At 48.6% G+C, this 25,492-nt stretch overlaps 2 protein-coding genes across 8 annotated transcripts in view; both read right to left on the bottom strand.

Annotated features, from left to right (window-relative positions):
* Positions 1-25,492, bottom strand: part of LOC117432616 (uncharacterized) — a 119,783-nt gene that overhangs the window by 72,471 nt on the left and 21,820 nt on the right. The window lies entirely within an intron of this gene.
* The window catches only part of LOC131723101 (tripartite motif-containing protein 16-like), a 106,245-nt gene continuing 86,505 nt past the window's right edge, over positions 5,753-25,492 (bottom strand). Inside the window, exon 5 of the mRNA XM_059016499.1 lies at positions 5,753-6,707. Within this exon, the coding sequence (XP_058872482.1) occupies positions 5,974-6,707 (734 nt within the window). The 3' untranslated portion in view covers positions 5,753-5,973. The remainder of the gene's footprint in view (positions 6,708-25,492) is intronic.

Raw genomic sequence — 25,492 nt, forward strand, 5'->3', positions numbered from 1 at the left:
ATTGGGCCATGACGATTTGCAGTAAAATATTGACCCCCAGTGGCCAAGGTTTCTTATTATCAATACGTTCTACTTCATAATGATGTGCGATCCTCTTTCGTTTGGTTTTAACAGATTACCTGAAGTTACCTGAAGTTATAAACAGTATAATTTTATAATCATATTTAACACCTGACCAAATACGAATCTAAGTAACTTGTATTAAAGACGTTTGCTCGGCGAATCAAAAGACACTTCTGCTCCCTCGTGCGTTCATTGCGTGTGCATGAAGGGCAGGGGACTGGCTTGTGGGCGGCACTGGTCTGTTTTGTTTAAAAAGCACGGAGGAAGAAATGGAGAGCTACATTGCAACGCAGCATTACTGAAGACAGCAAGTATGGACACGACTACAGGCGAGTACATTTTAACATCGCGAATAAACCCAAACTGTGTATTGCGGAAACCATAGTTGGGACATACACTCTAAAAAGTAAAGGTTCTAGTAAGAACCTTTTAGGGTTCCTGGGGTTGATACTGTGGAGGAACCTTTTAAGGTGCTTCGAAGAAGCTTTTTACTAGGGTTCCATGAGGAACCTTACAAATAAGGATCTTTTAAGAACCTCAAGGTTCTACTTGGAACCTTTTATGTTTATTTACAAACTTACATGCATAATATTATATTATATATATACAGTAGTGTGCAAAAGTTTTAGGCAGGTGTGAAAAAATGCTGTAAAGTAAGAATGCTTTCAAAAATAGACATGTTAATAGATTATATTTATAAATTAACTAAATGCAAAGTGAGTGAACAGAAGAAAAATCTAAATCAAATCCATATTTGGTGTGACCACCCTTTGCCTTCAAAACAGCATCAATTCTTCTAGGTACACTTGCACAAAGTCAGGGATTTTGTAGGCATATAGTCAGGTGTATGATTAAACAATTATACCAAACAGGTGCTAATGATCATCAATTCAATATGTAGGTTGAAACACAATCATTAACTGAAACAGAAACAGCTGTGTAGGAGGAATAAAACTGGGTGAGGAACAGCCAAACTCAGCTAACAAGGTGAGGTTGCTGAAGACAGTTTACTGTCAAAAGTCATACACTATGGCAAGACTGAGCACAGCAACAAGACGCAAGGTAGTTATACTGCATCAGCAAGGTCTCTCCCAGGCAGAAATTTCAAGGCAGACAGGGGTTTCCAGATGTGCTGTCCAAGTTCTTTTGAAGAAGCACAAAGAAACGGGCAACGTTGAGGACCGTAGACGCAGTGGTCGGCCAAGGAAACTTACTGCAGCTGATGAAAGACACATCATGCTTACTTCCCTATTTATTTCACGCCTCCACCCGCTGTTTTAATTGCATTTGGATCATTCCAGACACCATCTGATACGTGAGCGCAACAAACTCAGCAATGCATTGATCATGAATACATTTTAAAAACACAAAACATCAAAGTCACAGCCTGCATTATATTCGGTCCGGGACATTTCAATGTGATGAGAATAAGCAGAGTGTGACATTAACAGAAGTGACATTAAATTTGACTGTATTATGGCTACGTCTGTCATCTTCTCATACATTTACACTGTAAAACACGAGCCTGAAGTTCGCTTATGCGCCAGCTTTTTATTCGCAAGCTTTTAAGTGGGTAAATGTATTTGTCTACGTTGAAGAAGTAACCTTGCATTTAACGGGTTAAATCACGTTGGGCCGCTGATTTCTCTGCCGGTACCTGACAAGGGGCAACCCCTCTGCAAGCCCCACTTGTAGTTACCCCAGCCCAAAGTGGTTTACTAGGGAAGAACAGTGGGTAAATATGCCACATATGCCAATTGCTCAGCTTCTGATTTGCTATTTATGTATCTACCTTGAATAAGTAGGCTTGCATTTAACGTGTTAAATCACATTGGACCGCTGATTTCTCTGCAGGTACCTGGCGAGGGGCACCCCTACTGTAAGTTACACCTGGATTTAGGCTGGCCCAATGTGGTTTATTGGGGCAGAACAGCAGGCAAACATGCCATATATGCCAATCGCTCAGCTTCCTATTCGCTCTTTATGTATCTACGTTGAATAAGTACAGAAATCGGCGGCACAAAGTGATTTAACCCTTTAAATGCAAGGCTTTTTCCAGCGAAGAAGCTGTGCAATTGGCATATGCGGCATGTTTGCTCCTTGTTGACCATGTTGAGCCAGGCTAAATACAAGTGTGGCTTGCATAGGGGTTGCCCCTTGTCAGGTACAGGCAGAGAAATTGGTGGGCCAAAGTGATTTAACCAGTTAAATTCAAGGCTACTTCTTCAACATAGACAAGTACATTTATGCACTAAAAGCTGAGCGAATCAGAAGCTGGTGAATAAGAAGCTGGTGAATAAGAAGCCAACTTCAGCCTCGTCTGTAAAACCACAGACGTGTGAAACGTTTGTATGTAAATAGCATGTGTGTATAGTAAAAAAAGTGCTCCATTCCTAAACAGCAGTGTTTATACCTCATTATACCTGGACTCTTGACCGGAGGGTTGTGGGTTCAATCCCGGGTGAGGGACACTGCTGTTGTACCCTTGAGCAAGGTATTTTACCTAGATTCAGTATAAACAACTGGATAAATTGGTAATTGTATGTAAACATAATGTGATATAATTGTGAAAATTGTAAGTTGCCCTGGATAAGGGTGTCTGCTAAAAAAATAAATAATAATAATTTAAATGCAATCTGCTGAACTATTTGCATTTGACTTGGCATTTGTATATTCTGAAATATAATAATTTGCATTTGAATTTCAAATCATGGGAAAGCTTCAAAAATATTTCAATTTTAAACACTTTTCAATAATAATGCTCATAATAAAGTAGAGAGATTTTTCAGTATTGCTGGTAAAGTTGATCAACCTGAAAGATGCAAACTAAAGGACACTTTGAGAAAATCATATTTATTAAACATAACAAGTAAAAATAATAATTGTGCAATGCACACATACAGTATATAAATATATACATATATCTCATAAATATACATATTATCGCTCCACTTGAAATGCTCTTTGTATGACTTGAAGTGACTGAGACACACTCACCGAGACAGGAACTGAACACAATATTCTAGGTGAGGTCTTCCTAATGCATTGTATAGTTTTAACATTACTTACCTTGATTTAAATTCAACACTTTTCACATTATATCCGAGCATTTTGTTGGCCTTTCTTATACCTTCCCCACATTGTCTAGATGAAGACATTTCTGAGTCATAAACTCCTAGGTCTTTTTCACAGATTCCTTCTTCAATTTCAGTATCTCCCATATGGTATTTATAATGCACATTTTTATTGCCTGTGTCAGTACCTTACACTTTTCTCTATTAAATGCCATTTGCCATGTGTCTGCCCAGTTCTGAATGCTGTCTAGATTATTTTGAATGACCTTTGCTACTGCAACAGTGTTTGCCAATACTCCTGTTTTGTGTACTCTGCAAATTTAACAAGTTTGCTTACTATACCAGAATCTAAATCATTAATGTAGATTAGGAATAGCAGAGGACCTAATACTGATCCCTGTGGTACACCACCTGTTACCTCGCTCCATTTTGAGGTTTCTCCTCTAATCAGTACTTTGTTTTCTACATGTTAACCACTCCCTAATCCATGTGCATGCATTTCCTTGAATCCCTGCTGCGTTCAGATTGAGAATTAATCTTTTATGCGGGACTTTGTCAAAAGCTTTCTGGAAATCTAAATAAACCATGTCGTTTGCTTTGCAATTGTTACGTCTGACAGAAGGTCCTTTTTCACATTAACTTAAGGTGGCTGACAATACAGCAAAGGGTCATGTGAGGAGATGAAAATATGGTTTTCTGAGAAACAGACAAACCACCAAGTGAAACAGACAAATGAAATGTGTACATATGGGGTCTCATGATCAAACATTATATGACCTTTAGATTTAAAAGCTATTGATTGAAATACTTTAAAATAATAAGTTTGGTATACATATAAAAACTGTTTTTATTGATCATATTGTATGACAAGAATTAAGGCTAACACACATGAGGGATTATATTAAAGAAGGGAGGTCAATTTGTGTTTTTATTTTCCAATTAAAGTGTGTTTAATACATGAGTTGCCTTGTGAAGATTAACTAGTCTGCTGTGAAGATTAAGTTGTTAAGGATGTTTTAAAATAACATGCAAGGTTGTAAAGTGAAGTGAAATGCAGCTGTCTAAAAATCATGGGCCATATTGATTAGGCATGCTTATCTCTTGCCAGTCCTATGGTTATTTTTAGTTGCTTGTTCATAAACCATGTATATCTCTGCACTTTTATGTGCAGTTCTAGATTGTTTATTGAAAACCTGGTGTCTGAAGTACAGACAGCTTTCTGCACTTGCTCTTACCTACAGACATACAGCTTTCTCTGGTAATAAAGGCTGTATAAAGCTCCCCCATGTAATTATTTTATCCTTTCCCATTACTAGTAGTGGAACTATTACAAAACCCTAGTACAAGACCCCTATAACTCTTAAGAAAATAAGAACTAAATAAATACCAATGTGAGTAACACAGTTTCTAAATTTTTTTTTTTTTCAACTTGAGTTTAAAACAGGAACCATTTTATGTGGCCTTTAAATAGAAGCACATTGCAATATGAAACGATATGGCCTGAAAATCAATTTGGTAGGAACCATAAATCAACATCGTAAGTTTTAAGTTCACTGGCTTCAGCTTTGTCTCAATATACCAAGCTTGCTGTCGTATACAAAGAACTGCAGTTTCCCGGATCCGAGGGAGTTCTATCCCTTTTGTAAATAATTGTTTTTTCCTATTTGTAAACAAAGTTAGCGCAGAAAAGATTGAGAAAGCTGTGTTGTTTAGAAGCAGGTAGCAACAATCGCTAAGGAAGTAAGGAAGGCACTAAAAAGCCAGGAAACATTTTTAATCAATGAATAAAACACACTTTATTTAATAAACACAAATAGAAAAATTGCCACCTGAATTTTAATGAAAATGCATGATATTACATTTATAATATTCTGATGTGTCTGAAATGATGTTAAAGTGTAGCAGAATAAAAAATAACATTACCTGCTTCTCATTTTTAATGAATATTATCTACTACTATTATTATTCCTGCTTAAACATATATATTCCTATTGTTTATATGAAACGATAAAGTCTGAGAGTCCTTAGCGGGAAACATACCTCAACATTAAAGTTTAAATGTATATTCTTTATGTTCCACATCGATTTCAATTAACTTTCTAATTCACCTTATCATGTGTGTTTTGTTTATTATTAACAACGTAATTACAGTTGAACAAAATCCAGTCTCATTACCTTAAAAAAATAAAATACTGATTCTATGACCAGCATTGGGATGGTGCTTGTGTTGGAATGTGTGTGCTGTTTAAAGGTATCTTAAAGTTCCTCCTTAGTTTAACTGGTTGGACTCGCACCATTTAACAGAAATCCTGTACCTTGTTTATATTGAGGACAAAATTAACTCGTTTTAATTTTGGTCTTTCTTTAAAAAACTGAAAAAAAGTTTTAATAGTTTAATGGTAGTCAGTGTGGTCATGGGATTAATTTAGTTGGAACTGCGCCGTTTCCAGCGCTCCAGTAAAGTGTGTTATCCTACTGTGTATAGTCACCGCAGGGCGATATTAACCATGGTGTCAACACACACATGCAAACCAGCTGTTAGTCTCAAGGAAGGCTTCTATACTTGTGATTACATTAAAAGCAGTGTGAGGGTGACAATATGAAACACAATCCAGTTATTTGTTCAGCATTTTATTATATTAAAGTACACATATTTTCACTTCAAACAGCTTCCCACCATAATAAAGCTATTGGTGGTTGTGTACTTGTCAAAGCCCACCCCCAAATCACAATATAAAGGTATAATTAAACAATGCATTTCGTTTGGAGGACACATTTACACTCCTATCACACATGGAAACATGGCGCAAGAATGTATCGAGAGAAATCCACTACACTATGATACACAGCAGGATTCCACTTGCTTCATATGCGCCTCCTGCATCTTTGCTACATTCTTCTTCCTATGATCTTCGATTTCCTTCTGGTGCCTCGCTTCATTTGCCCTTCTTTTCACCTCTAGCTCGTACAAATCATTGGAGAAGCATCCACTGTTTATTTTCACCATGTTCTCTACTTTCTCCAGAAGTACTTTGGCCTGCTCCTGATCCTTAAGGTCTCTTCCATTGATCGCATGAAACCTGTTCCCACACGACTCTACCAGCTGCTTGAGGTCCTTGCCAGCATTTTTAAGAAACTCCTCAATTGTCTCGTTGTCATCCAGATAATCCCTGTAAGTGAAAAGCACCATCGTGTATTTCGAAGCACCCTCACCAAACATCTCCTGGATTATCTGCACAGTTTGCTTCTCTTCCTCAGTGTATCGACCCACCTTTAAAACCAGGAGGAAAGCATGGGGTCCCGGAGAGGACAGCTGAATGCATTTCACAATCTCGCTTAGAACTTTCTCATTGGGGAGCTCTGTGTCAAACAAGCCTGGAGTGTCGACCACAACAACACGTCTCCCTGCAACTTCTCCTTCTCCCATCGTGCACACCTTTGTTACTGAGGAGTCACTGAACGAAGATTGAAACTCTTTTTTTCCCAGGATGGCGTTTCCTGCTGCACTCTTCCCAACTCCAATCTTTCCAAGCAGCACCAGCCTCAACTCTGAGGGACTGTAGAGGGCACCTGTAAAAAAAAAAAAAGATTATTCCCCTCAATTGCCCTTCCTCTGGGCAGGCTACTAACTGTGAGTTGCTAACTGTGAGTTGCTGAGTGTAGAGCTGGGATGCCAAAAATGAGTTTGTAGAAAAACTGGATGCCGGAAACTGAAATTTTGATGGAGGAAACTCTTATAGCTCTATTCTTAATAGACATAATATAGGATGACACTACAGGCATTGAAAATGAAGTAATGGGAATTTTTAATGGGAAATGATGTAATGGGAATTTTTAAATCCCCAAAAGGAATGCGGCTACAGCAACTGGATACATTTTGTACAATGACGAGAGTAGTAATATTACTATAGCTTATGTCAAAAGTCTGATTTATGATCCTTTTGACCTTATATGTCTGAAAATATGAATATATAATGAGGGGCGTGGATTTATGAATTTATGAATATATAATGAGGGGTGTGTATATATATATACTCCTATGTATTTCACAAGCGCTTATAAACATTAAATATTTATAAATGTAAAAGAGTTTGAAATAAAAATAATTACTGTTGGTAGGATTTGAACCCCCGCAGACAATTGAGCCAAATGGATCTTAAGTCCATCGTCTTAACCACTCGGCCACAACAGGTTTTCTTAAAACATTAATAAATAAATAAAAAACAAATAAGAATTAAGCTTACCGGGGTTCAGAGAATCAAGGTGGTTAGGTGTTTGAGCAAAAGGTTGAAATGATCGAGACTATGAAGGGTTTTTGTTTTTTGTTTTTGTTTTAAAAAGGGGCAAGTCTGGGCATGTTTTCAGACCTCATAAAAGGTGGAAAATATTTATGCAGTTTTATTAGAGTGTTACACAAGATGTCTCATACCGTTGTTAGTTCCTGCTCTGAGAAAGTGGATCGGCAAATGTCTGAACTTATAAAAGCCTTTTAAAAAATGCACATTAGCCCTTCCTCAGAGGCTAAAGAAACCACGGACTGCAAAAAAAGGTTCAAGAGTCCAAGCAAGGGGCCTTTAAGCATCCGTCCCAAGGATCCTCTGTGTACTGTACATACTCCTCTGTGGACTGAACTGAAAACAAACATCAATGAGAGAGAGGGGGCGGATGTTTAGGGTAACTCAGAAAACGCCCCCTAAGGGTGGTGCCTCATGGACCCCCCATTCATGGATCTCTGATAGGCCGTCTCAAAGGACCCCCCATGGGACCAGAGGCGTCATCACCCTCATAGGCTGACACATGATCTCAGGGAGCATACTAAAGGGGGCCCCCCACATGCCCTTTTGATTGAAGGAGTCTGACGCCATGTCTTCTGCAAACTTTAGATACTTCTCTGAAAATGCCGTTCTTGAACCTAGAGATCTTGAGATGGATTGGACCACTGAAGAAATGACCCGGCTTATAAAAGACTTTGAAAATGTTCCCCTCCTCAACCCTGCAGAGTCTGACGACGTTGACGGTCCTTTAGGCATCTCTTTTGAAAAAGTATTAAAGATCTCTAGGGGTCTCCTGGCTTCTCTATTGGAAGTGATCATTGACCGTGATATGGTGAAAAATTGCCGCGGTTGTGAAATTGATCACCCGAGCCAGCTGAGATACAGTTGCCTTTATGAAGCGGACCCCGATTATTTTGATCAACATTTTGAAGAAATACTAGAAAAAAATACACATCCCGTGGCTGAAGCTTCTGGTGGCTAAAGCTCTTGCTTGTTTCAATTTCCATCCATCTTTGACAAAACTTCAGAAACTGGTGGAAGATATTTTAACAGAGCTAAGACCAGAACACAGCATTAGACGTAAACTGAGCCATCTACAAGAAGCCCTGGATGACAAAACCCGAGACATTGTTAACAAAATAACCAAAGCTTTTTACCATCGCAGTTTTACTAACCCCCAAGCTCCTTTAGCATATTACGGGCGTGTGACTTTGAAAATGGGGAACGTCCAGACTCCAGCAAAACTGAGGAAAACCATGGAGGGGCTGCTGTTTGAGTTAATAGCTGAGAAAGTGGCTTGTAAGAGACTCTTTCAAAACCTGATCCCCGTAAATGTAAAAATGTTCAACAATTTAAAAAGTGTAACTGATTTAATCCATAAAGATGTTGATGCTCAAGAATGGCTAGAGTTGGTAAATACACACGTAAAACACTGTAAACCCTTAAATGCATTTTTAAAGAATATATTACCTAAAATGTTTGATGAAATAGAAGACTGCATTGTTTTGTATGCTTATGTTTTGTCTGTTTTTATAACCTGGCTAGGTTTTTAAGAGATGAAGGTATATCAAAAGTATAGGGTATAGGAATGCTGCTAAATTCTTCGGGCCATTGAGCAGAAAACAAGAATATGTACTGGTCCAGTGTACCCCAGTAGATGCTCTGGTTCCATTGTTGGAGACGGGCAACGGCTTTGGCATAGAAGGTTTTGTGGTATTCAAAGAAATGGGAACCTCCGAATAAAACTGAGAAGTCTAAAATGATCGCCATACAATTATCCAACTCGCGCCGGCAGTCGGGATAGAACTCGCATATAATGATAGAACTCGCATATAATGATAGAACTCGCATATAATGATAGAACTCGCATATAATGATAGAACTCGCATATAATGATAGAACTCGCATATAATGTGCCTGAAATGGCTGAGAGCTAGAATGAACTCGGAAATGGTAAGTGTTTTGAATAAACTGCCGATGACCTGAAAGAAGAAAAGCATCTCACAGAGAAGGGAGCACTATGGGGCCCTGCTGGATGCTCAGTGACCATAGAGGTGACTGCAGGGACCTGCTTCACGCCTGCAGTGAGGGAAGGTAACCTGAAAAGTTATAGTTGGAGGAGAAGGGAGCACTATGGGGGCCTGCTGGACACCTATAGTGAGGGGAGGTAACCTGAAAGGTTACAGTTGGAGCCAGAATGCTCAGGAACTGCTGAATGAGCCTTTGATTGTGCTGTGGTCCCGCCTTTGGAGTTTTCCAGATGTAGACGCGCTTTGACTGGGGCCGAGCTGTATAGCAACAATCAGTGCTGACATCATAGCGCCTGCGACGGGAATGATGCTGCACAGTGGAGAGAAATAAAGTAAACAAATTCTCCTTACGTGCTGTAGATTTGAATGGGATGTTGTTGCTATGAAGATAAAGCTGGAGCCGGGAGATCGTCCAGTCTCTGATGTCAGGAGTTGCGGAGGAACGAGTGGCCAGGCGGGAGCCACCGCAGACAGGAGAAGCAGAAATCTGGGCAGAGAAGTTTGGAGTGGTAATACCTCCAACCGAAGTTGTCATGGAGTTGTCCCGGGAAGGGCTGGTTGAACTGGTTGAGTGGATCTCGGATCGGGGGAAACGGCAAACAGATCATCATCCGCCGAAACAATCCAGAATGAAATCGAAACGCAACTGAGAGGGAAGTGAAGAGGGTATTTATAGTGCTAACAATCTTAATTAGTTAATGCGAAACGCTTTCCTTTCCCCAGCTTAGTATATGCACTGACTAGATACAGTATTAAAGAAGGGTGTTTATCCAGTCAACCCGGAAATCTGGCTGAACTACACACAGTGTTTACTACATCATGAACCTACACAGAGGACTGTAAAATTAAATATATATGTTTGTGTAAAAGATACAAAGAAATACATTATCTGAAAATCAAATGAACTGAAGTACAATCTTGTAAATGCATGATTTTATTACAAACTTAACACAAGAGCAAATGGAATTGATGTCAAATTTGTGTTTTGCAAAACTTGTTTTCCTTCTTTGTCCACAATAACAACAAATGATTCCCACACCGCAGACTTGCATTTTTCTGTGAGCTTTTGTTCATGGAATTCATTTTTCTTTCACATCCTTCATAAACAAATCCATTACTCCGACTTTTAAGAATGATTTAAAGAAACCCCTTCGATGCGGGTCACGTGTCTGCTGCTGCGCTCTGCACGCCATGTCATGTGCTACTGGGGGAAGCCAATCCACGCAACAGGAATTATAAACAATGATTTTTAGTACTAAAGACAGCCTCTTTAATGGTAATTGACAGTTTGTGTATTACCGAGTAAACAAAATTGGACCCGACCCGACCCGGGTGTTGGGTGACAAATCTGCACCCGAAAACACGTTCGGTATGGATCGGGTCTCGGGTCCTCGGGTCCGGGTAGACCTGTGAAGACCTCTAGTATGTGTTACTACCATTATTAGTACCCACCCTGGAAACTCTACCAGTAAAAAGAACTTCAGAAATACTGTTGCTGGTATTTGAGCCACGGCACAAGAGTGCCATCTTATGGATTAATAAAACAGTGCGCCCAGTGGCATTTCAAATAAAACTTCTGACTCCTGTGTCTAAGTAAAGAACCCACACCCTCTCACACTTGCAAAAAATATCAGTTTGTCTCAGTGCAGTAAAAATGAGCTTCAGAAATATCAGCCCAACCACTGTGTTTAGTGATTTATAACAGCAGAGCTCCATTTCAAAACAGTTTGTTTCATTTCAAAATAAAAAGACTTTGTGTTTAGTGTTAATTGAGTGATGTATGGATATGTTTAGTCATCAATAAGCAGAAATGTTTTGCATTTTGCAAGTCATCTGTTAAAACTGTATTTATTTACTTTGATAAACTTTTGATCAACTTTACTCCTGTTTCTTTTCCCTGATCTGAATTGCCCAGTTTGAATGTCCCCTCACCACCGTAACCCAGGACTGAACATAAAGCTCCTTTCACACTCTCAAGCGAGTCGCATCTTTTAACTCAGAGTTACTAAGTTACTGAATCCTGGAGGCGAGGAAGGAAGTCTCTGCCTGGAATCGGGAGGCCCCAGACCACTGTTTCAGCTAAACCGGGGTGGCCAACCCTCTTCTCTGGACAGCCACAGTCCAGCAGGTTTTACAGGTAACACTTAAACCATCAACTGTGACAGGGTGGAGGAGTCGTGACGTCAGGCCAGATGCAGGAAGGATACTGACACCAAGCAGTACTGCAGTTCAAAGTAAATGACGCGACGTGCCGTTTTATTCTTAAATAACAAAAATAAATAAAAAGTTCAAACACAAAACACTTGCTCACAGAGCAAAAATAAATAATTAAACAAAACAAAACAAATCTCGAACACAAAAGAACGCCAAGTTCAGGCTGAGCAACTGCCTTCACTGATCCTTACGTTTTGGTTTTTAATTTTCGTTTCTCCCTCTCTCTCCACTCTCGCTCCTAACACCCACCCTGAGGGCAGAGAGCTGCAGGTTTATATACAGATGACCATCTCCCAATTAGTAACAAATTAAATCACCTAATTAACTCGGGAGATGATCACCTTCTGAACGGGGTTTTTTAATATGGATGGGGCTTCCCATCCACGCTGCTAAACAATACAACAACAAAACACACGGCTACGCCGTCAATACATAAATACAAATCAATAACAAAACCTGCGGCGCTTTGCCGTCATATATAAATAAATCATAACGATCATAATACAACAATACAACAAAAGAAATACAAAATAATAAACTGCAGAGGGGCGGAGGGGGAGACCCCGTTCTAAAAATAAACAAACAAAACCCTGTACAGGGCTCCTCGCACTGTTACACATCCCCCCCCTTGTGCAATGCACACTTGGCCCCAGCGGCCACCTCCCCCCTCAGTCTCAAAGTCCCGGAAGAGGGGGAAGCAAGGTGTTTCTGGGGGCGGCCATGATGGAATGGCAGCGGGAGCTCCACTTCTCCCTCGTACCCTGGAACTGGCAGCTCCACATGCGAAGCGGAGCAGCAGGCAGCCCCAGGCGATGCGGAGCAGCAGGCAGCCCCAGGCGATGCGGAGCAGCAGGCAGCCCCAGGCGATGCGGAGCAGCAGGCAGCCCCAGGCGATGCGGAGCAGCAGGCAGCCCCAGGCGATGCGGAGCAGCAGGCAGCCCCAGCGATGCAGAGCAGCAGGCAGCCCCAGGCGATGCGGAGCAGCAGGCAGCCCCAGGCGATGCGGAGCAGCAGGCAGCCCCAGGCGATGCGGAGCAGCAGGCAGCCCCAGGCGATGCGGAGCAGCAGGCAGCCCCAGGCGATGCAGAGCAGCAGGCAGCCCCAGGCGATGCAGAGCAGCAGGCAACCCCAGGCGATGCAGAGCAGCAGGCAACCCCAGGCGATGCGGAGCAGCAGGCAGCCCCAGGCGATGCAGAGCTGCACCAGGCAATGCAGAGCAGCAGGCAGCCCCAGGCGATGCAGAGCAGCAGGCAGCCCCAGGCGATGCAGAGCAGCAGGCAGCCCCAGGCGATGCAGAGCAGCAGGCAGCCCCAGGCGATGCAGAGCAGCAGGCAGCCCCAGGCGATGCAGAGCAGCAGGCAGCCCCAGGCGATGCAGAGCAGCAGGCAGCCCCAGGCGATGCAAACGTGGCATCCCTGAGCGGTGCAAGGCAGGTATCCCCGGGCGATGGCGAACTGGCATCCCCGGGCGATGGCGAACTGGCATCCCAGGGCGATGCATGACAGTGCAGCGGCGGACCCTCGGGAGGCGACTGCAGGAGGGGAGCCAGGACCAGCAGTGGGGCTAGGTTTGGCCCTCTTCTCAGCCGCGGTGACCTGGCCTTTTTCCCCCTTGCCCTTTTTAGCAGCCTGTGCAAGGGCAGCTGCGGACCGCCAGCCTCCTGTTCCGGTCCGTCCTGTCGTGAAGGGAGAGGCAGCTCCTGCTCCTCTCCCTCAGGTGGTGGTTTAGGCAGAGGCAGCAGCTGCTGCTGCTCTGCTCCTGGCGAAGGCGGCAGGGGCTCCTCCCCTTCTGGCGGCAGGGGCTCCTCCCCTTCTGGCAGCAGGGGCTCCTCCCCTTCTGGCAGCAGGGGCTCCTCCCCTTCTGGCGGCAGGGGCTCCTCCCCTTCTGGCGGCAAAGGCGGCAGGGGCTCCTCCCCTTCTGGCGGCAAAGGCGGCAGGGGCTCCTCCCCTTCTGGCGGCAGCAGGGGAACCGGCAGGCATGCTCCCTCTGCTGGTGGCGGTGATGGAGGCAGAACCTGCAGGAACTCTCCCTCTGGAGGTGCGAGCGACACACAGTCCTTCCACAGAGGTGGCGGTGGAACCAGCAGGTATTCTCCCCCTGCTGGTGGGTACCTGGGCTGTGGACGCACCGACTCCTCCCTCTCGGGCTGCGGACGCACCTGCTCCCCCCTCTCGGGCGCAGGACGCTCGGGCTCCCCCCTCTCGGGCGCAGGACGCTCGGGCTCCCCCCTCTCGGGCGCAGGACGCTCGGGCTCCCCCCTCTCGGGCGCAGGACGCTCGGGCTCCCCCCTCTCGGGCGCAGGACGCTCGGGCTCCCCCCTCTCGGGCGCAGGACGCTCGGGCTCCTCCCTCTCGGGCGCAGGACGCTCGGGCTCCTCCCTCTCGGGCGCAGGACGCTCGGGCTCCTCCCTCTCGGGCGCAGGATGCTCGGGCTCCTCCCTCTCAGGCGCAGGACGCTCGGGCTCCTCCCTCTCAGGCACAGGACGCTCGGGCTCCTCCCTCTCAGGCGCAGGACGTTCGGGCTCCTCCCTCTCAGGCGCAGGACGTGGCCGGGTCTGGTCCACTGCCCAGAACCACTCTGCAGCGTCCCCCACCAGACCCTGGTTCCACGCTTCTTCATACTGGGGGTCCCCGTAAGGGCAGTCCTCCTGGACGTGCCCAAACTTGCCACAGCCACCGCACATGGGAGTCCCTTCCATCCTCCACTGCTCCTGTTCGGCTGCCCAGTCCGAGCGGCCAAATTGAGTTGGCACCCGGGAACACCACCTCTTGTTCAGCTGCTGCTGCTGCTGTTGTTGCAGCTCTCTGCGGCTCTTCCTCCCATCCTTCTTCCTCCTCACTCCACACGTAATAAAAAAAAAACGAAAAAAACAAAAAACTGCAGTACCCTCTTCTGACCTGAGTCCAGGAGGCGATGGTGATGGCGATGGTGATCCCACGCTGGACACAACGTGTGACAGGGTGGATGTCACCCTGGACCCCTGCCTCTCTTATTCCCAGCACATCTCCACTCTGGCACGCACTTGCCGATTCTTCCTGAGCATCATCCGAAGAATCCGACCCTTCCTCACCAACTACGCTACCCAGCTCCTGGTCCAGGCCCTGGTACTCTCCCGCCTAGACTACTGCAACTCCCTCCTGGCTGGCCTCCCTGCGTCCACCACCCGTCCACTCCAGCTCATCCAGAACTCTGCTGCCCGCCTGGTGTTCTCTCTGCCTCGCTTCGCCCACGCTACTCCACTACTCCGCTCGCTCCACTGGCTCCCGATCACCGCTCGCATCCAGTTCAAGACTCTTATACTAGCCTACAGATGCCTTGACCAGACTGCACCCAGCTACCTCCAGACCCTCATCTCCCCCTACACCCCCACTCGACCTCTCCGCTCCGCATGCACTAGAAGACTAGCTCTACCTCCGCTACGCTCCCCTGCCTCCAGAGCCCGCTCCTTCTCCACCCTTGCTCCGCAGTGGTGGAATGACCTTCCTACAGATGTCAGGACTGCCCAGTCCAACCACATTCCAGCGCCTCCTTAAGACTCACCTCTTCAAACAGCACCTGTAGAACTCCTCTGTTTGTATCCTGGGACACTATCACCCTTCATGTAAATGTGCTTTATTTTGCTCTTATCTGCCCCTTATTTTACTGCATTTAATCCTGTACTTCAGAATACTGTAATCTGCCAAGTGTTTAACCTGTAGTATTTTGTATTTAATCATATCCTGATGTAACTATCACTATTATCTGCTGTATTATTGAATTGTGGTTTGTCACACTTGTACTTTGCTTGAACAAAAGTTATTGTATTACTTGTATTGTAACACTTGAAATGTATTTGCTTACGATTGTAAGTCGCCCTGGATAAGGGCGTCTGCTAAGAAATAAATAATAATAATAATAATAATAATAATAATAATAATAATAATAATAATAATAATAATAATAATACTGACACCAAGCAGTACTGCAGTTCAAAACACTTGCTCACAGAGCGAAAATAAATAATTAAACTAAACAAATCTCGAACACAAAAGAACACCAAGGTCAGCCTTCACTGATCCTTACATTTTGGTTTTTAAATTTTGTTTCTCCGTCACTCTCTCCGCTCTCGCTCCTAACACATCCACACTGAGGGTAGAGAACTGTTTACCTTCTGCACTGGGTTTTTAATATGGATGGGGCTTCCCATCCACGCTGCTTAACAATACAACAAAAAGTTCGTGGGTAAGAGTGTTTTTATCTCCAGTAACCTTTTTACAGTGGCAAAAAACTGTAGAACAGTACAATGTCAATACAAAGGAAGCAAAATATACCTTAAACATTGCTCTAAGAAACCTCATTGCACAATCGAATGCATAGTGTATACACTGGTATAAATATTTTGGCAGTGAAACAGCAAGTAATACGGCAAAGACCACTCAAAATGACCCTGTTAACCCTGGATATTGCTGGCAAGAACGGTACACAAAACAGTTTGAAACACAATCAAAGTATTAACAAAAAGAGAACCAGTCCATGTAAATGAATGCAGTTGCAAAGTTCCTTATTGCAGAAAAAAAACGACAAACAAAGTCAATCCAAAAAACAAAGTCCATCGTGCTTCAAGACAAATCAAACTTGCAAAATACATATTCCAAAGAAAAATAAAGTATCAAAACAAACGCTCATTGTAATCCAGCATTGTCCAGCACAAAAAAGGAAAAGTCTAACAGACCGTCTCACCCCTTCCTGCCGTGTGTCTGAGGACCCGCTACGCGTTATTCCTGGGTTGCAAATCGATCTCCGTTTTCTTCAGTTTCAAATCATCCATATATATAAAAAACGAACAGCATTCCAGAGCTGTACTCGTGACAGTTAGCTCAGTACTACTTCAGAAAAAATGTTACATCGTTTCTAGATAAGCTTAAATAATTTAAAAAGCAAAAAAGAAACCGCAACAACTCTAACAGTTTCCCGCTTCCCGCTTCCCGCTTCCTGCTTCCTGCTTCCTGCTTCCTGCTTCCAGCAAACACAGATCAGATCTCCTTTCAGGCCACACCACCATTTCCCACAATACTCTCTTTTTATCAATGAAACCCAGCTGGCTTTAATTAAAACAATTACCGTAACTGGCATAATAGAAGAGCCTTCACATAGAAAAAATAAATACAATGAACCCTGATAAATCACCCTCAAGCCTGGACAACTAAGCCAAACGGGAGATAAGATAATAAATAAGGCAGAGAAGAAAAATGTATTTTAACCTGGCCAGGTTAAATCCATTCTAATTAAAGAACAGATCATGATGTATTTTTAACATCATTTATGTGGCGGTTGCCACAAACCTGCTAAATATGCCCTCACTCTGCGCTCCCCTGCTAAACATGCCCTCGCTCTGCGCTCCCCTGCTAAACATGCCCTCGCTCTGCGCTCCCCTGATAAACATGCCCTCGCTCTGCGCTCCCCTGATAAACATGCCCTCGCACTGCGCTCCCCTGCTAAACATGCCCTCGCTCTGCGCTCCCCTGCTAAACATGCCCTCGCTCTGCACTCCCACGCTAAGCATGCCCTCGCTCTGCACTCCCCTGCTAAACATGCCCTCGCTCTGCACTCCCACGCTAAGCATGCCCTCGCTCTGCGCTCCCACGCTAAACATGCCCTCGCTCTGTACTCTCCTGCTAAACATGCCCTCGCTCTGCACTCCCACGCTAAGCATGCCCTCGCTCTGCGCTCCCCTGCTAAACATGCCCTCGCTCTGCACTCCCACGCTAAGCATGCCCTCGCTCTGCACTCCCCCGCTAAACATGCCCTCGCTCTGTACTCTCCTGCTAAACATGCCCTCGCTCTGCACTCCCACGCTAAACATGCCCTCGCTCTGCGCTCCCCTGCTAAACATGCCCTCGCTCTGCACTCCCACGCTAAGCATGCCCTCGCTCTGCGCTCCCACGCTAAACATGCCCTCGCTCTGTACTCTCCTGCTAAACATGCCCTCGCTCTGCACTCCCACGCTAAGCATGCCCTCGCTCTGCGCTCCCCTGCTAAACATGCCCTCGCTCTGCACTCCCACGCTAAGCATGCCCTCGCTCTGCACTCCCCCGCTAAACATGCCCTCGCTCTGTACTCTCCTGCTAAACATGCCCTCGCTCTGCACTCCCACGCTAAGCATGCCCTCGCTCTGCGCTCCCCTGCTAAACATGCCCTCGCTCTGCGCTCCCCTGATAAACATGCCCTCGCTCTGCACTCCCCTGCTAAACATGCCCCCGCTCTGCACTCCCCTGCTAAACATGCCCTCGCTCTGCACTCCCCTGCTAAACATGTCCTCGCTCTGCACTCCCCTGCTAAACATGCCCTCGCTCTGCACTCCCCTGCTAAACATGCCCTTGCTCTGCGCTCCCCTGCTAAACATGCCCTCGCTCTGCGCTCCCCTGCTAAACATGCCCTCGCTCTGCGCTCCCCTGCTAAACATGCCCTCGCTCTGCACTCCCCTGCTAAACATGCCCTCGATCTGCACTCCCTCGCTAAGCATGCCCTCGCTCTGCGCTCCCCTGCTAAACATGCCCTCGCTCTGCGCTCCCCTGCTAAACATGCCCTCGCTCTGCGCTCCCTCGCTAAACATGCCCTCGCTCTGCGCTCCCCTGCTAAACATGCCCTCGCTCTGCGCTCCCCTGCTAAACATGCCCTCGCTCTGCACTCCCCTGCTAAACATGCCCTCGCTCTGCACTCCCCTGCTAAACATGCCCTCGCTCTGCACTCCCCTGCTAAACATGTCCTCGCTCTGCACTCCCCTGCTAAACATGCCCTCGCTCTGCGCTCCCCTGCTAAACATGCCCTCGCTCTGCGCTCCCCTGCTAAACATGCCCTCGCTCTGCACTCCCCTGCTAAACATGCCCTCGCTCTGCACTCCCCTGCTAAACATGCCCTCGCTCTGCGCTCCCCTGCTAAACATGCCCTCGCTCTGCGCTCCCCTGCTAAACATGCCCTCGCTCTGCGCTCCCCTGCTAAACATGCCCTCGCTCTGCGCTCCCCTGCTAAACATGCCCTCGCTCTGCACTGACCTGCTAAACATGCCCTCGCTCTGCACGCCCCTGCTAAACATGCCCTCGCTCTGCACTCCCCTGCTAAACATGCCCTCGCTCTGCGCTCCCCTGCTAAACATGCCCTCGCTCTGCGCTCCCCTGCTAAACATGCCCTCGCTCTGCACTCCCCTGCTAAACATGCCCTCGCTCTGCGCTCCCCTGCTAAACATGCCCTCGCTCTGCACTCCCCTGCTAAACATGCCCTCGCTCTGCGCTCCCCTGCTAAACATGCCCTCGCTCTGCACTCCCCTGCTAAACATGCCCTCGCTCTGCGCTCCCCTGCTAAACATGCCCTCGCTCTGCACTCCCCTGCTAAACATGCCCTCGCTCTGCGCTCCCCTGCTAAACATGCCCTCGCTCTGCACTCCCCTGCTAAACATGCCCTCGCTCTGCGCTCCCCTGCTAAACATGCCCTCGCTCTGCACTCCCCTGCTAAACATGCCCTCGCTCTGCACTCCCCTGCTAAACATGCCCTCGCTCTGCACTCCCCTGCTAAACATGCCCTCGCTCTCCACTCCCCTGCTAAACATGCCCTCGCTCTGCACTGACCTGCTAAACATGCCCTCGCTCTGCACGCCCCTGCTAAACATGCCCTCGCTCTGCACTCCCCTGCTAAACATGCCCTCGCTCTGCACTCCCCTGCTAAACATGCCCTCGCTCTGCGCTCCCCTGCTAAACATGCCCTCGCTCTGCACTCCCCTGCTAAACATGCCCTCGCTCTCCACTCCCCTGCTAAACATGCCCTCGCTCTGCACTGACCTGCTAAACATGCCCTCGCTCTGCACTGACCTGCTAAACATGCCCTCGCTCTGCGCTCCCCTGCTAAACATGCCCTCGCTCTGCGCTCCCCTGCTAAACATGCCCTCGCTCTGCGCTCCCCTGCTAAACATGCCCTCGCTCTGCGCTCCCCTGCTAAACATGCCCTCGCTCTGCGCTCCCCTGCTAAACATGCCCTCGCTCTGCGCTCCCCTGCTAAACATGCCCTCGCTCTGCGCTCCCCTGCTAAACATGCCCTCGCTCTGCGCTCCCCTGCTAAACATGCCCTCGCTCTGCGCTCCCCTGCTAAACATGCCCTCGCTCTGCGCTCCCCTGCTAAACATGCCCTCGCTCTGCGCTCCCCTGCTAAACATGCCCTCGCTCTGCGCTCCCCTGCTAAACATGCCCTCGCTCTGCGCTCCCCTGCTAAACATGCCCTCGCTCTGCGCTCCCCTGCTAAACATGCCCTCGCTCTGCGCTCCCCTGCTAAACATGCCCTCGCTCTGCGCTCCCCTGCTAAACATGCCCTCGCTCTGCGCTCCCCTGCTAAACATGCCCTCGCTCTGCGCTCCCCTGCTAAACATGCCCTCGCTCTGCGCTCCCCTGCTAAACATGCCCTCGCTCTGCGCTCCCCTGCTAAACATGCCCTCGCTCTGCGCTCCCCTGCTAAACATGCCCTCGCTCTGCGCTCCCCTGCTAAACATGCCCTCGCTCTGCGCTCCCCTGCTAAACATGCCCTCGCTCTGCGCTCCCCTGCTAAACATGCCCTCGCTCTGCGCTCCCCTGCTAAACATGCCCTCGCTCTGCGCTCCCCTGCTAAACATGCCCTCGCTCTGCGCTCCCCTGCTAAACATGCCCTCGCTCTGCGCTCCCCTGCTAAACATGCCCTCGCTCTGCGCTCCCCTGCTAAACATGCCCTCGCTCTGCGCTCCCCTGCTAAACATGCCCTCGCTCTGCGCTCCCCTGCTAAACATGCCCTCGCTCTGCGCTCCCCTGCTAAACATGCCCTCGCTCTGCGCTCCCCTGCTAAACATGCCCTCGCTCTGCGCTCCCCTGCTAAACATGCCCTCGCTCTGCACTCCCCTGCTAAACATGCCCTCGCTCTGCACTCCCCTGCTAAACATGCCCTCGCTCTGCACTCCCCTGCTAAACATGCCCTCGCTCTGCACTCCCCTGCTAAACATGCCCTCGCTCTGCACTCCCCTGCTAAACATGCCCTCGCTCTGCACTCACTCTCTAAACATGCCCTCGCTCTGCACTCCCCTGCTAAACATGCCCTCGCTCTGCGCTCCCCTGCTAAACATGCCCTCGCTCTGCGCTCCCCTGCTAAACATGCCCTCGCTCTGCGCTCCCCTGCTAAACATGCCCTCGCTCTGCGCTCCCCTGCTAAACATGCCCTCGCTCTGCACTCCCCTGCTAAACATGCCCTCGCTCTGCACTCCCCTGCTAAACATGCCCTCGCTCTGCACTCCCCTGCTAAACATGCCCTCGCTCTGCACTCCCCTGCTAAACATGCCCTCGCTCTGCGCTCCCCTGCTAAACATGCCCTCGCTCTGCGCTCCCCTGCTAAACATGCCCTCGCTCTGCGCTCCCCCGCTAAACATGCCCTCGCTCTGCGCTCCCCCGCTAAACATGCCCTCGCTCTGCGCTCCCCCGCTAAACATGCCCTCGCTCTGCACTCCCCTGCTAAACATGCCCTCGCTCTGCACTCCCCTGCTAAACATGCCCTCGCTCTGCACTCCCCTGCTAAACATGCCCTCGCTCTGCGCTCCCCCGCTAAACATGCCCTCGCTCTGCACTCCCCTGCTAAACATGCCCTCGCTCTGCACTCCCCTGCTAAACATGCCCTCGCTCTGCGCTCCCTCGCTAAGCATGCCCTCGCTCTGCGCTCCCCTGCTAAGCATGCCCTCGCTCTGCGCTCCCCTGCTAAACATGCCCTCGCTCTGCGCTCCCTCGCTAAACATGCCCTCGCTCTGCGCTCCCCTGCTAAACATGCCCTCGCTCTGCACTCCCCTGCTAAACATGCCCTCGCTCTGCACTCCCCTGCTAAACATGCCCTCGCTCTGCACTCCCCTGCTAAACATGCCCTCACTCTGCGCTCCCCTGCTAAACATGCCCTCGCTCTGCGCTCCCCTGCTAAACATGCCCTCGCTCTGCGCTCCCCTGCTAAACATGCCCTCGCTCTGCACTCCCCTGCTAAACATGCCCTCGCTCTGCGCTCCCCTGCTAAACATGCCCTCGCTCTGCACTCCCCTGCTAAACATGCCCTCGCTCTGCACTCCCCTGCTAAACATGCCCTCGCTCTGCACTCCCCTGCTAAACATGCCCTCGCTCTGCGCTCCCCTGCTAAACATGCCCTCGCTCTGCGCTCCCCTGCTAAACATGCCCTCGCTCTGCGCTCCCCTGCTAAACATGCCCTCGCTCTGCGCTCCCCTGCTAAACATGCCCTCGCTCTGCGCTCCCCTGCTAAACATGCCCTCGCTCTGCGCTCCCCTGCTAAACATGCCCTCGCTCTGCGCTCCCCTGCTAAACATGCCCTCGCTCTGCGCTCCCCTGCTAAACATGCCCTCGCTCTGCACTCCCCTGCTAAACATGCCCTCGCTCTGCACTCCCCTGCTAAACATGCCCTCGCTCTGCACTCCCCTGCTAAACATGCCCTCGCTCTGCACTCCCCTGCTAAACATGCCCTCGCTCTGCACTCCCCTGCTAAACATGTCCTCGCTCTGCACTCACTCTCTAAACATGCCCTCGCTCTGCACTCCCCTGCTAAACATGCCCTCGCTCTGCGCTCCCCTGCTAAACATGCCCTCGCTCTGCGCTCCCCTGCTAAACATGCCCTCGCTCTGCACTCCCCTGCTAAACATGCCCTCGCTCTGCACTCCCCTGCTAAACATGCCCTCGCTCTGCACTCCCCTGCTAAACATGCCCTCGCTCTGCACTCCCCTGCTAAACATGCCCTCGCTCTCCACTCCCCTGCTAAACATGCCCTCGCTCTGCACTGACCTGCTAAACATGCCCTCGCTCTGCACTCCCCTGCTAAACATGCCCTCGCTCTGCACTCCCCTGCTAAACATGCCCTCGCTCTGCACTCCCCTGCTAAACATGCCCTCGCTCTGCGCTCCCCTGCTAAACATGCCCTCGCTCTGCGCTCCCCCGCTAAACATGCCCTCGCTCTGCGCTCCCCCGCTAAACATGCCCTCGCTCTGCACTCCCCTGCTAAACATGCCCTCGCTCTGCACTCCCCTGCTAAACATGCCCTCGCTCTGCACTCCCCTGCTAAACATGCCCTCGCTCTGCGCTCCCCTGCTAAACATGCCCTCGCTCTGCACTGACCTGCTAAACATGCCCTCGCTCTGCACTCCCCTGCTAAACATGCCCTCGCTCTGCACTCCCCTGCTAAACATGCCCTCGCTCTGCGCTCCCCTGCTAAACATGCCCTCGCTCTGCGCTCCCCTGCTAAACATGCCCTCGCTCTGCGCTCCCCCGCTAAACATGCCCTCGCTCTGCGCTCCCCCGCTAAACATGCCCTCGCTCTGCACTCCCCCGCTAAACATGCCCTCGCTCTGCACTCCCCCGCTAAACATGCCCTCGCTCTGCGCTCCCCTGCTAAACATGCCCTCGCTCTGCGCTCCCCTGCTAAACATGCCCTCGCTCTGCGCTCCCCTGCTAAACATGCCCTCGCTCTGCACTCCCCCGCTAAACATGCCCTCGCTCTGCACTCCCCCGCTAAACATGCCCTCGCTCTGCACTCCCCTGCTAAACATGCCCTCGCTCTGCACTCCCCTGCTAAACATGCCCTCGCTCTGCACTCCCCTGCTAAACATGCCCTCGCTCTGCACTCCCCTGCTAAACATGCCCTCGCTCTGCACTCACTCTCTAAACATGCCCTCGCTCTGCGCTCCCCTGCTAAACATGCCCTCGCTCTGCGCTCCCCTGCTAAACATGCCCTCGCTCTGCACTCCCCTGCTAAACATGCCCTCGCTCTGCACTCCCCTGCTAAACATGCCCTCGCTCTGCACTCCCCTGCTAAACATGCCCTCGCTCTGCACTCCCCTGCTAAACATGCCCTCGCTCTGCACTCCCCTGCTAAACATGCCCTCGCTCTGCACTGACCTGCTAAACATGCCCTCGCTCTGCACTGACCTGCTAAACATGCCCTCGCTCTGCACTCCCCTGCTAAACATGCCCTCGCTCTGCACTCCCCTGCTAAACATGCCCTCGCTCTGCACTCCCCTGCTAAACATGCCCTCGCTCTGCACTCCCCTGCTAAACATGCCCTCGCTCTGCACTCCCCTGCTAAACATGCCCTCGCTCTGCACTCCCCTGCTAAACATGCCCTCGCTCTGCGCTCCCCTGCTAAACATGCCCTCGCTCTGCGCTCCCCTGCTAAACATGCCCTCGCTCTGCACTCCCCTGCTAAACATGCCCTCGCTCTGCGCTCCCCTGCTAAACATGCCCTCGCTCTGCACTCCCCTGCTAAACATGCCCTCGCTCTGCACTCCCCTGCTAAACATGCCCTCGCTCTCTGCACTCCCCTGCTAAACATGCCCTCGCTCTCCGCACCCTCGCTAAACATGCCCTCGCTCTGCACTCCCCCGCTAAACATGCCCTCGCTCTGCACTCCCCTGCTAAACATGCCCTCGCTCTGCACTCCCCTGCTAAACATGCCCTCGCTCTGCACTCCCCTGCTAAACATGCCCTCGCTCTGTACTCCCCTGCTAAACATGCCCTCGCTCTGCACTCCCCTGCTAAACATGCCCGTGCTCTGTACTCCGGCTTTACTCATGAGCTATATGGTAAGTAATACTTTCTTTTTAATCATAAACCTTTTCTCTCATTTACAGGTATATTTGCTTAAAGTTGATCACCCCGCCTATTACTCTCGAAATATTGTGCACCTTATTCCAAAAATAACTCACAAACAAGTAACCTCTTTTTCCCTTTATTTCTCTCTCCTCTGCTCCAGTCCCAGGTCAAAACCCGACGCCGCCCACAACAGCCAGAACAGGGAAGTAAATGAATGACATTCTTTTACAAACAACTGCACCAGACGGGATTTTAACAGGTACATGTTAATGCCATTATAATGTTTATTAGCAAGCTGTCTGTGAGGGCTATTATTAATGGGAATGGAGAAACGAAACTCTGTGGTTATTTTAATTATGTTGTGATGAAGTTCGGGAGCAGCTTCCTCACACTCCTCCTAGAATGTCTTGTAAAGAAATATCCGAGTTTGTCTTCATGCAGTAAAAATGAGATTTAAATAAAATCAGCCCAACCACTGTGTTTAGTGATTTATAACAGCAGCTCCATTTCAAAATAAAAAGAACACTTTAATATTGTTTAGTATTAATTGAGTGATGTATTGATAGGTTTTAGATATGTTTGTATGTCCCCTCACCACTGTAACCCAGGACTGAAGATAAAGCTCCTTTCACGCTCTCAAGCTATTCGCATCTTTTAACTCAGAGTTACTAAGTTACTGAATCCTGGAGGCGAGTATGGAAGTATCTGCCTGGAATTATAAAGGCCCCTGACCAGTGGGGGGCGCTGTTTCAGCTATACCTGGCCAACCCTCTTCCCTGGACAGCCACAGTCCAGCAGGTTTTATACTGTTTGAAATGTCTAACCAAAGTCGCATCCCGACATATATGGAGTCTAAAGAAATGTAATTTCTTATGGCAAAAATAACGGGAATTCAGAATAAAATCAGAATGATTTAGCAAAAGTTATGTACGTTTAAAAATGTCCCCTTTCTAAATTATGATAATGAACTAATCAGGCAAGAGACAAGGGGGGCGAAGAATCAAGATTGCACGGAAATCCAGACACAAACCAGCCAATCAGAGCGGCCGCGGGAAATAAAAAAAATCTTTGTCTAAATTGTATAAATCCCACTGTCGATTACAATTGCGCTCTCTCAGATAAATAAATAAATAAAAGAAAGTCGAAGATCGTGCCTGGAACCATCAGCTTTCAGCTCTCAGCATGAACCCATCCAGATCAGAGGCCCCGACACTCGGAGAAAC

Source organism: Acipenser ruthenus, chromosome 53 (genome assembly GCF_902713425.1).
Source record: "Acipenser ruthenus chromosome 53, fAciRut3.2 maternal haplotype, whole genome shotgun sequence".
In the NCBI taxonomy this organism is placed as follows: Eukaryota; Metazoa; Chordata; class Actinopteri; order Acipenseriformes; family Acipenseridae; genus Acipenser; species Acipenser ruthenus.